At 44.7% G+C, this 12,850-nt stretch overlaps 1 protein-coding gene across 8 annotated transcripts in view; it reads left to right on the forward strand.

Annotated features, from left to right (window-relative positions):
* The window catches only part of ELMO1 (engulfment and cell motility 1), a 533,506-nt gene extending 521,722 nt beyond the window's left edge, over positions 1-11,784 (forward strand). For all 8 annotated transcript variants that reach the window (XM_046020713.1, XM_046020712.1, XM_046020719.1 and 5 more), the window contains 2 exons: positions 4,741-4,818; positions 10,358-11,784. In XM_046020713.1, coding sequence (XP_045876669.1) covers positions 4,741-4,818; positions 10,358-10,558 — 279 coding nt within the window. In that variant the 3' untranslated portion in view covers positions 10,559-11,784. The remainder of the gene's footprint in view (positions 1-4,740; positions 4,819-10,357) is intronic.
* The last annotated feature ends 1,066 nt before the right edge of the window (positions 11,785-12,850 follow it).

The raw sequence follows: 12,850 nt of genomic DNA on the forward strand, positions 1-12,850 counted from the left end.
GACAGGCAGTATCTCCCCCAGCCTGACTCTTTCATTGCCTGTACATGAAAACTGATTGTCTTGCAAAGTTTCCAGCGTTCATACACCTGGTTCATCAGGCAAAACAACAAAAGGCAGAAAGGAAACCCATGGTTCTAAGACTTTCCTGCCTCAATCCCCCATACCACACCCCTTCTTCTAGTACTCCACAGGCCTGCTGCTCCCTACCTCTGGGACATCTGATAGAAAAGGGGATGTCTACAGCTTAAAAAGAGAGCTGACAAAATGTGTCCACAGGAGATCTGTCAGTACATGGTAGTGGGAGTAACCAATGTGTGTTGCTGGCTCTTCAGACAGTTTTTCCAACTAGAGGGTAGGTTCTGACATTTTGTGCTATGGGACTTTGGTTAGTTCAATTGCTGAGCAAGGCAGACTTTAATATTAGCATCCATAAGGGAGACACCTCGTTCATAGCAATACATTGGGAAATGATCAGACTTCTCACTCCTTCTGCATCTGATATGCTGGGTACTGTCCAAGGTCCTAGGAATAGAAAAGGAAAGGAACCAGTCTGACCAGGTCTCACTGATAACAAATAGGAATATATTTCACGTAGCAGAAGCTTCCATCTCACCATGTTCTGGAATCCAGCTTTTATTTTTCTTGTGTGATTCATGAACCTGCCATAAGAAACAGATTATACTAGAAGCTAATGTTCTAGCATCAGCTTGAAAACCCTGATCTTAACGCAAAGGCCTTTGATTGAGATTTGCTTCATTTCATACTCATATGAGATTGAGTATCTTCTTTCTATCAGGTCTGTGCCAGGAACTAGGAATTCAAAGATAAATACAACGTAGCCCCTAGCCCTGGGTGTCTAGTAGATGTAAGACTTATGTGCCAACCTGCAGTGATGATCCAGTGTTGTCCACTTCTGGGACATCTAAATGCAGAGACAGCCTGGGAGACTTGAGAAAGGCTCCTGGAGGAAATGGTGTCTGAGGTGGGTTGGAAAGGAATTGCTAAGGAAGGGAAAGCAAGAGGAAGACTTTCTAGGAAGAGGAGAGAGTATGTGAAAAGGCACAGGGTGCTTCCAACATAGGATGGAACATCCTCTGATTGAGAAACATTGAATTCAGAGTATAGGATTGAGAGACAGAAGACAGAGAGAGAGGACCGAGAGAAGAAAATGGGTTGGAGAACTACTGGCTGATAATGCTAATATAGATTGAGCCAGAAAGTTATAGCTGCCCAAAGAAGGCAGTAGCCTCTATTATTTTATGTACTACATGAGTGAGTAATTTTTGTCTTCTAAAGTAGAAACTCAAACTCATAGATCTATAGATGAGCAGCCGTGTATTATAGGTATGAAATCTACTGCTATGCCTATAGCCATATTTAGCACACTCACATGCCAAGTTATATCCTGTGTTTTTGCCCTCAAAATGACCTGAGGAGATGGTAGAGAACTGACATAGCTCAAGGGAATGCTGGGGAAAATGGCCAAATGGGACCTTTCACCCCAAAACAATATAAGGAATGGCAGCCAGCACCTATACTAAAAATATGTTGCATAGGACTCTTGTATTCAGTCTCTCATTTAACCCCTGGAAAATGGCAGTCTCCAAAACAAGGTACTGTCCATGCCCAGAATTTCTCTGAGCCTCCCCTGACCCAGCATGCCTTGTCATTGCTCGCAGGCCCCAGAGTTGAAGATGGGGTCAGAGACCCCAGGGCATGATTGTGAGAGATGGGAATTAATGGAATAGAAGATGAAAATAAGGAGATCCTGAACACAATTTTTCATGGAATTAAATCCAGAGGGAATAAAAGACCTTAGGTTGTGAGTAGCAAAGCCCCAGAGCATCAGATGTCTGAATGCTGTGGAGTGTGATGAAGCCCCTGAGGGGGACACTGCCCCCGATCCATGACCACTCCGCTACCACCTCCTGGCACCTCTGTCCCTCACAGACGGTTTGGACAGGTGGCAGCTTCTAGAGTGTTAGTCCAAGAGGTGCCATCGCTCCAGCTCTGTAGCCTCTACGCTCGAAGTGCTAAAGAGCTGACCTCTATCAGTGACTCAATGACAAGCCAGGAACGTCGATAAAACTCATTATAGGCGATAGCAGCCTTTAATGCAGGCGTGTGGATCAGAGAATTAATTCCTCCCACCCCTCCCAGGCAGCTTTGGTAAAATGAAAGTGGGGATTGACATTCTCACGAATTTCCCCTTTTCTGCCTGTGTTTATCAGGAATCTAGGTCATGACAACTCTGCTCCTTCACGTCCTCATTGGTTTGCGCCTTAGGAGGGCAAAACCCAACATTGGCAGGCCCCCTCCTTTCTCTCCCTTCTATGAGCCTCTGCAGGAGAGAAGGTGTCCCAAGGACAGTCACATGGACAGTCTGGTCTCAGATGACATCAACACCTAGTCAAGAGGCTGCGTCTGAGCTCTGATGGTGTTTACCCTGGCTGTCATTAGCAAGGGGCTGATTCATGTGACTGCCAAAGCAGAGCGCCAGTTGTCCAGCCTCAGCCCAGAAATCCATTCGTGAATTTCACCTCTGAAGGTCACCTAGGGCCATCACCATATACTGACGGGTCATTCACAGCAAAGCCCATCCTTTCCTTTTTCCCCAGCTCTCAAGCAGGAGTCAGAGAGTTTTCCTAATGAATGATATTGAGATTAGTATGAAATCATCATTTATGTCAGTGTTCCTAATCTAAAAACTATCTATGAATTTTCAAGATCAGAACTTAATATTTTATTGAAAAAAAAATCTTTTACGTCTTAAAAAAATAATAATCACCTATGATCCCAGCCCCTTAACATAATTATTTTCATTCACATTATTTGCCTCCAGTCTGTGTCCACAGGTAGACATTGTTCCTAACTGTGATCATTAGTATGTAAATAATGTTCATTTCTCCTGATTTTTGTCACTTAAGATCAGATTTTCGTAACTATTATACTAAATGACTGGCTGAATATATTTCTCTGTTAATTTGTGATTTCTTTAATGGTTTACCCAAATTAGGGAAGACATTTATTTGGTTCCTATGATACATTCTTACAGGTAATAATGTGTGTAGTGTTGGCTTGCTTTTTCATTTTTTAGGACTAATCCCAGAAATGGGATTCTGGTTCTTGATACGGATTGCCTGACTTTTTTTTTTTTTAAAGATGACACCAAATTATGATGTCACTAATAGGGCCCATGACAAACTCAAAGTCCCAAGAGAGATGCCAAACTTAATGGAAAAAAATGTTTTGGTTTGTTTTGGTGAACTGTTTTTTTTTTTAATATCATTGATCTTCACTGGGCAGGCATGAATAGAGGCCCAAGGAAGAAGTAACAAAAATGGGGAGAGAGTTCGTTTGCCGAATAGCTCCCATTCCTGACTTGTCATTCTTTCCTTCACTTGCTCCTGTTTCTGGCAGGGTAAGGAGGCTGTAAGAGTTTGAGATACCGGTAGTTCTGGGCTCAGAACAAGAGCTGCTCCCTCTTAATGAGGGGCAGCTGGAGGTGAGTCAGACACAGACGAACCCCACGAGAGCCCAAATAGCCGGATGGTTGACTGTTTCAGGAGAGGCTTCCAGGTAATGCTAGGCCTTCAGAGTTCACCTGGCAAGAATTGTTTAACCCATTTGAAAGTCCGAAATCTCGAGGCATTGACCTTATCTGTCTGCCTTCCATCTTCTTCCTGGAGCATTCTTGCTGTGAGTTACTGGCCAAAGGCAAATCCTCTGACAGATGTTAGGCAGAGAAGCATGTGGAAAGATCTGCCCTCCTAAGAAATTATGCAGTGTGTTTGTGTTGTAACAATGCAAAGCATGGATACACTTGGCCTTTCCCTCCAGATTAGGGGCTTTTAGGGTGTTGAGATGTTCCATGACTGTCTTCCGAAGGTTGTGTCCCGCTAGCTGCTCAAACTGATAGAATAATCATTGTCCCCAATAAGGTACAGTACATATAATTTGAGAAATATATTTTAACATACATACTAGACATGACATTGAGTGTTTCAGCCAAGGTCATACAGCTACAGTGAAATGACAGTCACTTATTCCTTGGCTCTTTGGGTCTGGCTCATAACCTGCAGATAGCAGATGCTCACCAATGAATGAACCCACGTATTCTAACATTGGGCCCTTGCTTGACCTTTATACTCTGCAGCCTCTGGATAACATCTAAGTTTTATGGAGGCTTTGCTCCATAGTACTTCAAAGAGCAAAGGACCTAAAGATAATGAATTCACCCACAAGCCTCACTGGCTCCCATGTAACTTCCACATACCTCTATGTTCATACCTAAGTTCATACCTCTATGGACATCTGTCTGTCTGGGGGTGATCAAAGATAGAGAGCAGCCCTTAACCTGCTGGTTGGGAGAGAGTTTACTCTGTAGACCTAGAAGGGAGAAGCTGATGGAGGAAGACTATCATGGCCTTGGGGTTATGGCTTTGGACAATGATATAACTTCTCCAAGCTCCTTCCCCTAAAAGAGGAAAGATCACACTTGCTACAAGGACTATCTCGAGAATTAAATGAGTTGGTTCATGCAGACCTCCCCTAAATAGGAGGACATGTGCTGTGAACCTTGATAAAAACAAAAACAAAAAAAAAACGCTCCTTCCTCCTGTCAGCCTCACTGCTGCCTCTCATGTCTGGACTCTCTGTGTTCGATCCGTAGCCACTTGTACCTGCAGAACCAATGTGGCCCTTTTTCTCAATGTGGTGTTTTTTTCTGATTCCTTGTAGGAGGTGCTCGAACTTGCTTTCTCCATCTTGTATGACTCAAACTGCCAACTGAACTTCATAGCTCCTGACAAGCATGAGGTAAGGGTCTCAGTGGGGTTAATTTGTGAGAGAATGTCACTTTTTCCTCTCGCTAGAAAAACAAGCAAGAGAGAAATATTGTAAAGAAATTTCACTTTAAAAAAAAAAAAAAAAAAGCCTGCCTAAGAAAAATCAGGAACAAAGAAACATCTCGTTGATTTGGAATAGAAGGGAAATTCTTTTTTTTTTTAAAGATTTTATTTATTTATTTGACAGAGAGATAAAGATCACAAGTAGGCAGAGTGGCAGGGAGAGGGAGAGGGAGAAACAGGCTCTCCGCTGAGCAGGGAGCCCGATGTGGGCTCGATCCCAGAGTCCTGGGTTGATGACCTGAGCCGAAGACGGAGGCTTAACTCACTGAGCCACATAGGCACTCCGAATGGAACCTTCTTTAAAAACCGCCAGTTATCACAGATTCAGCCTCTTACTAGCTTGACCAAGAGTTCATGGTAAAGAAAGAGAATGTACAAATGCTTCAGCAAGGGCATAATTGTCAACCCTGAGGAAGAATCAGCCTTGAGGAAGCTTTGGTTTCCACTGAGTATTTGATTTTGAGTCAGGATCTTCCCAAGATAAACTTGTCTCTATTCTTTAAAACATTGGATGAATTAGGTTTTCTACCATGTTTCCTTAGGTTATTTTAAGAGATTCAGGGCTGTCTCTGCTGTTGGAATTTTATTTTTAAGATGATTTTATTCCTTTTTGACATCTTGTTATATGTATAATTTGTTTTTCTTCTTGAAGCACGTCTGTCAGCTATATTTAAAATATTTAGCATAGATCTAGGAAAATGTATTTGTAAGGTGAAATAAAGCTATGGTTAATGTAACTCGTTCTCTTGTAAACGAGAGCCCAGCATTATGCTCCAAACTCTTTATTTTTAGATGATACCATTCAAATTTTTGTTTTACATGTGGTTGCATAAACAGCTTTTAGAAAGGAATGGAACATTTTAATAGAATCTGACTTTTGTTTCCCATTTCCCCTGGGAGACTCTGCTCATTTAGAAGTTATTCAGTATCTGCTTTTCACTGGTTTAAAGCTTTTGAATAAAATCGTACATCCCAAAGAGAGAGGAAAGATTAGATGCAAATCCTGCATTTAGAATGGTGCTTAAGTGTAATTCTGTGTTACTTGACATTTAGTTTGCAAAAGGGTATGACTTTGTCTTCATCTTTCTGAAAATAGATACTGAGGCCTACTGCTTCTCTTTTTAAATAAAATTGTGGTTATATACAGGCAGGCCACCGTATTAAGAAGGAGAACTCTGGATGTTATTTAAATCTAGGCAAGGCTGTTTTCTCCTGTGTGCATTAATTCCAGATAAGGACAAATGTTCTCCGACTGCCAAATTTTTATTTGCAACTGCCACCTTTTATTGATATGGGGAGGTGAAAAATGCCATACGCTTGTGAACACTTTTCATGTCTTCAGCTCTCTTTCATATGTATTACCTCCTTTCATTTGCATAATCACTCAATAAAACAGGAAGTCCTATTACAGATATCTTCATTTATCATATAAGGAGAGAGGCCTCTCCAAATCAAATACCTCAACGTTAGTAAGGATAATAGTAATTGCGACTAGCCCAGATTTCTCTGTGCCAGGCACCATCCCGTGTCTTGTGGACTTCGCCTCACTTAATCTTCATTATACCTCTGAGAGAAACAAACTATTATGCCCATTTGATAAAGGAGGGAAATGAGTCACAAAGAGGCTAAGAAGCCTGTCCAAGGTCAAACTAGTAATAAGTTATAGAGCTGGAATTGAAACCACGGAGCCTTGCTCCAGGGTCCCTGTCGCCTTTGTCTCTGTACTGTGTAGCTAGGGAGGCAGGAAGCTGGACCAGACCTCCCCGCTTCCGGCCTATGCCCGTCACCCAGTGTGGGCAGTTAATCACCTCAGGGCCAAAGTGGTGTCATCTGTAACGCCGACACCCAGTTGCCCCCCTCCAGATTCTTAGCAAAGCAAATCCAGAAAAATCATTTATTTGTAAATATTCCAGTGTGCCTCTCTAAATAACAGCGTCCATTTTGAAACCAACTACAGTACCGTTCTCACAGCTGATTTGTTAACATTTTGATACCACCATCCCTAGCTGGTTTTCAGACTTCTCCCCTTGTCTCCTTTGTGTGTTTCATTTCTTCTACACTTTATTCAGATCAGCATCCAAATAAGATCCATGCATAGCAATTGGTCAACGTGTTTCTTCGATTTCCTTGAATCTATAGGTTCCTCCCTTTCTCTCTCTCTCCCTCTCTCTCTCTCTCTCTCTCCGGAGCATCTGCTTGTGCTCTTCTTCCTTGCAAACCATTCATTGAAAAAACCAGGTCAGCTGTCTTGTAACCTTGCTGAGAGTCTCGATTTTGCTGATTATAATTAGGTGTGTTAGTTCACTGTGGACACTGTCACAAATTACTGCAAATTTAGCAGCTTAAAACAACATAAATGTATTACCTTACAACTCTGGAGGTCAGAAGTCTGATGTAGGTCTTTTGGGGGCTAAAATTAAGGTACTGGCAGGGATGAATTCCTTTTTGGAGGTTCTAGGGGGAAAATCTAATTCCTTGACACTTGCACATCTAGAGGCCACCAGCATTCCGTGACCATGGCCTCCATTCACCCACAACCGTGGCGGTTGAGTCTCCACAGCACCTCATTCTGACCTCCTCCTCCTCCATAGTCAAAACTCCCCCTCTCTCTCCCTTCTCTTGCTCAGTCCTATCCTGTTTCCCTCTTCCACTTTTAGGGACCCTGGTGATTACATTAGCCCCAGTTGGACAATCCCAGAAGACTTTCCTATTTGCAAGTTGGCTGCTTAGCAATTTTAATTCCCTTTGCCGTGCACCCTAACAGACTCACAGGCTCCAAGACATGATCTCCCTTAAAAGGAGGGTATTCTTCTGCCTACTGCAAACTGCGCTGTTATTTCACAGGTTATCCGTTTCCCATGTTTCTAATTGAGTGGTAGTTAGAGGATTCATCTAGTTGAGGCTCAACTTTGAGCAACAGTGATGTCGTATTCTTCTGTGGTGTCTGGTTGTCTCTCTTTGGGGGATGTTAGCAGTCATTGGTGATTTTGGCCTAGATCCTTGGACCTGTTAAACACTGGAAAGGTTGATACCTCAATTTGGTCATTCCTTCTTTATTAGTGGAAAACTGGCCTCATATTTGAGGTTATACAGTTTATATGGAATAGGGAGGATAAACACTTGACTGTCCTTTTCAGTCTTCAGAATAACTCATGTCTTCCAAATGAGGACGGTGAGATGGTTTTGGTGATTGAGTATCGTTACGAAGTAATGGATTTAAACATATTTGTGTTTTAATGGGTTGCAGTGATTGTCATGATCGGTGTCCAAATAATCCTATCTAGAGAAAGTAGGAGCATCTTCTGGTTGGCTTCCAAGTCCTACTGACATGACCCCAGATGCCTTGGACAACTTTTAGTCATGCTGCTATGACAAAATATGCCAGGCTTCTCTGCCTTTTCTCTGTGGAGCCATGGTCCCTTCTGGTAGAAAATGTTATTTAGCAACCAGAATCTGGCCATTAGCTGTGCATACTATTACTTGGTTGGTCATTATTTTTAGGCCTTTTTAGGGGAAGAGCTAGGAGTTACATTATTTCTTCAAAGATAAAATACATTTTAAGTTCATTTTGATACTTTGAACTCAGATTCAGTCCTACTGAGTTTTTATTTATTGGTTGATGTACTCTTTAATAAAATTTTCTGGGCCTGCTGCTTCTCAAAAGAAAGGCACCACAGAAGTGTTGCTGTGGGTTAATCTGTACTGGGAAGCTGGCCAGAACTGGGATGTCTGTACAAAAAGCAGTAATCCCAGGACTTAGGGATTTACGGTCAAACAGCGTTAGAGCCGGAAGGGGCCTCAGAGCGCATGGAGTTCAGTGGCCCCCACATCTGGAAGCATATCAGAATTAGCTGGAAGCTTTTCTAAGTAAAATTTACTCACCACAGATCTACAAATCAGGATCTCCAGGGTAGAACCTCAGTATCTATTCTCAGGAAGGTTATTTATGTGGAAAGTAACGTTTAGAGGAGTTCAGAATCTGTCTAAGGTATTCGTGTGGACATGAGTACTTGCAGATGTCTCTTAGCGCTCAGCTGGTGTTTAGAAGGGTTCAATGCTTTGGCAGAGATCACAGAGCCAAGGTGAAGTTCTACACTTCAGGGCTGCACTACCCAGACACACATCCTTGGAATATACCCACGGTGCATCTCCTTGGCTTAAAAAGTGCTGCCACTGGTGTGCCTCATGGGAAGATTCCAGATCGCTGTGGCTCAGGGTTTGTAAAGGGCTTGCAGTCCTATAGTACATTTTGCTTTGAGATCGGCTGTTATGCTCCAGGTAACCACAGTGTAAAGGACAGGCTACGTGTAGGGTCTGGAACTGTAACTTGACCCAGTGAGGGCAGAAGAGGGGGTGGCAATCTAGAGCCCATTCTAGAAGGAAGTCTAGTCTGACGGTAAGAATGCTATCACAGAGGTCCTACAGAGGACTCGGAGATCCTAAAAGGTGAGAGGAGCACAGCATCCAGAATGCAGGCTATTCTGTCAGATGCTGGCAGCAGAAGCCAGTTTGGCCACCATGTATCTCGGCTCTAATGCCAAGGCCAAGGGCTCTAGGAGGGAGAAGGAAAAGAGCAAAGCAGGTCCTCAGATAAAGGAAGCAGAGTTTCTTTCTTCAAGGAGTCTACAGTCTACTGGAGAAACAAAAGGCATGGTCCGTTTTAATGAGAAAGGAAGAACCAATTCTTAGTTGGGTGCTCTGGAGGGCTTTCCAAGATCAGCACTGTACCCAGGAACCAGGCTTCCCAGACCCAGAGGAGAAGAAATCTGGAAACCAGAGAGTCAGGGAGAAGAGACAGGCAGCCAGTCCACCTCCCATGAAGATCAGCCAATAATTTTAGCCATTTTGTCCCCCAGACAGTGGGCAGCAGAATGTTACTGCCCAGCCCTTTGCAGAAAAATGCCAGGGTGGGACTACCGTTGGCTTCAGGGTGAGAGCCCGCTGTCATCGTGAGTGTTAAGAATCAGAAAGGAGAGGCAGAGATTAGCCACTAGACTAGGAACTATGTGTGCTTGGAGTCAGGAAAGAAGCAGGCTTGATTTAATGCTGAGTCCGGGTGTGCTAGGATGTATTCGACCAATAGCTTAAAAGCAGACTCACTGGTAGGATGTTGGAGGAGTGACGTTGTGAGGTGACGCAGAACTCAGATCCTCCGGCTGTTTCAGAAGAAGCATCATTTGCACTGAAGAGTGCAGGTGCACTAGAGTTAGATCGCCTGAGTTCCAGTCCCGCCCACTCCACCTGCTACCGCTACCACGTTCCTCAGCCTCTCGGTGCCTCGGTCCTCTCACCTGCAAACCAGAGATGTCAACTATATCAAGGGGTGATGGAGGCAGAGCACTTAGTACAGAGCCCAGCACATGCTGAGTGGTCATTTCTAACCACTGTCACTACTCTTGTCATTGTCATCAGTAGTCAGTTACCCTTGTCACCTCCTTTTCCACCAGTACTGTATCTGGACGGACGGGCTGAATGCGTTGCTGGGGAAAGACATGATGAGCGAGCTGACGCGGAATGACCTGGACACCCTGCTCAGCATGGAAATCAAGCTCCGCCTCCTCGACCTGGAAAACATTCAGATCCCTGACGCGCCTCCCCCTATTCCCAAGGAGCCCAGCAACTATGACTTCGTCTATGACTGTAACTGAAGTGGCCGGGCCCAGAAGCGCCCCCCTCCAAAACTGGAAAATCAAGCTAATGGGAGACAAGAATGAAAACACACCCACGCCTTGGAACCCTCTCACGGTCAAGAGAAGCTGTGGGTCAACACTGTCTTTGGCCTCGCCTCTAGCCCCAGCAGTCTTCTGCCCCTACCTGGCGTCTTGCTCACTGCCCTGATTCTGTTTCTAGACTCCATTGCTTTAGGTCACTTCCCACTGCTGCAGTCTCCTGGTGGGAGCAGAGCAAAACCCGTCACCAATAAGAGAGCCAAAGGGCCCTTCCATCCGGACTCCCTACCCCAACGCCCAGCAGGCACATCCTTCCTCCCTGGAGGGGACAAGCTGGCAGCACCAGACTGCCCCAAAGCCTGCCCGTCAGACCGAAGGGAATGCCCCAGTGCTTGTGTCTGGAAGAAACAGCCCAGCTGCCAGAGAAGACCAAACACCTCCTCCTCGCTCCCCTTCTCTCTGGAGTCTGCTCACACCCTCAGCTCCCTGTGATTTGAAATCTGCTTTCACATCCCTTCCCTCCTCTGCACAGGCCTTTGCCTTGTGCTCTCCCTCTCTGGTTCCAGGAGCAGCAGCAGCAGCCTCGTCAGAGCCGTGGCCGCACCGGGTCTCCCAGACCCAGTCTCCGGTCCCGTGCCCACTTCACGTCTGCACTGTGACCGTGACCAACCTTCCTTCCTCGCCGGCTAGTCCTGCGTGTCCTCTCTCTGCCCCAGCCCACGCCTGCCCTCTTCGGGCCTCACACCCTTCCAGCCCCTTAGCTGAAAGCACAAATGGTGAAATCAGTCGTCATCCCCATCTCTAATATACTAAACCGAAATGCCTCTGTGGCAGGCGGCCCCCGTCGACGGGTTTGGTGTGTTTGGTGTTAACCTTCTCCTGGGGGTTCTGCTACAATACAGTCCCCTCAGGATGGTCAAGCTGTCAGACATCCAAGTTTACATCATTGTAATTATTACAGGTATTGACAATTTGCAAGGGTTGGGGGTTGGTTGGTTGTTTTTTTGTTGTTGTTTTTTTTTTGCTTTGTTTTTGTACAAAAGAGTCTAACATTTTTTTGCCAAACAGATATATATTTAATGAAAAGAAGAGATACATAAATGTGTGTACTTTCAAGGTTTTTTTTTAATTATTTTAATCCTAAACATCTTCCTGAGAATAACATTCCCTTACACATGCTGTGGAATAAAATGAATTGTGATGAGTTGGGGAGCTGGTGTTTTGATTTGGTGACTCACTGCTTGCCGTTTGGTCTTTAGCATCGCTCTAGAGCTTGCCAGCAATGTCGCTGGCCCCACCCCAGACCCGCAGAGTCAGGTGACTGGTGCACACAGCAACTTTTGAGAAGCTCTGGCTTAGGGCACTCAGCCATGGCTAGGTCACCCAAAACACTGAGTGTCAGTAAAGCACGTTTCTTCTAAGAAGACCATCTCAACTCACAGCGTAAGTCAGACCCGCTACGTGAAAATACAAGTATTTATTTTGCACTGTTGCCTCCTGACGGGGACGTTCCTCTTTTCCTCCCCCTCACCATTATAGGATGTCCAGAACTGACCAAATTAAACACACCACACTTTGAGCGAGTGCATTTAACCATGGAAAAGACTGCAGCCCCATGGAGCAGAAATAAATTCAGTCAAAAATGAAATAAATCTAACCATGAATTAATAAGATATGGGTCAGAACCCCGTAAAGGATTTTCCTGAGGTCAGTTCCACCGGACGCGTATCTGGATCATAAAGTCTGAGGGCTGCGAGGGCTGCGAGGGCTGTCAGAGACGTCCAGGCGTGCAAAGGCAGCACAGGCTGCTCCGGACTCACCACCGGCGTGTTCCATGCCTTCAGTTCTCTGCTCTGGACCCTCATCAAGATGTGCAATTACAGATCCAGTTGAGTTGAGATGACATGGTCCAGGGCCCTCCATAAATTGCAGGGGAAAAAATCCTTTCTAATCCATAGTAATTCATAGGCAACTATGCTTCCCATCAGAGCACTCACACCTGACTGTCGAGTCGATGTGTCCTTTATCATTAAGCTTTAATGATGTCAACCGGTATGTCCTTCTTGTCGGGAACGCTTATTACCCATCGTCATGATAAAATGACAAATGTTAGCGAAAAGAAAGTAGACAGAATCATACTTTTGTGTACTTCGGAGTTCCAGATCTGTCCTTGGAAGGGAAATTCTTTGGATCAAAGTATCTGAGGGCCTGGGACTCTGGGTTTAAGAGACGGGGTCCATCCTCTGACCTTTGCTGGGAAAAACCAGCCTC

The sequence above is a fragment of the Meles meles genome, chromosome 10 (assembly GCF_922984935.1).
Source record: "Meles meles chromosome 10, mMelMel3.1 paternal haplotype, whole genome shotgun sequence".
Classification (NCBI taxonomy): domain Eukaryota; kingdom Metazoa; phylum Chordata; class Mammalia; order Carnivora; family Mustelidae; genus Meles; species Meles meles.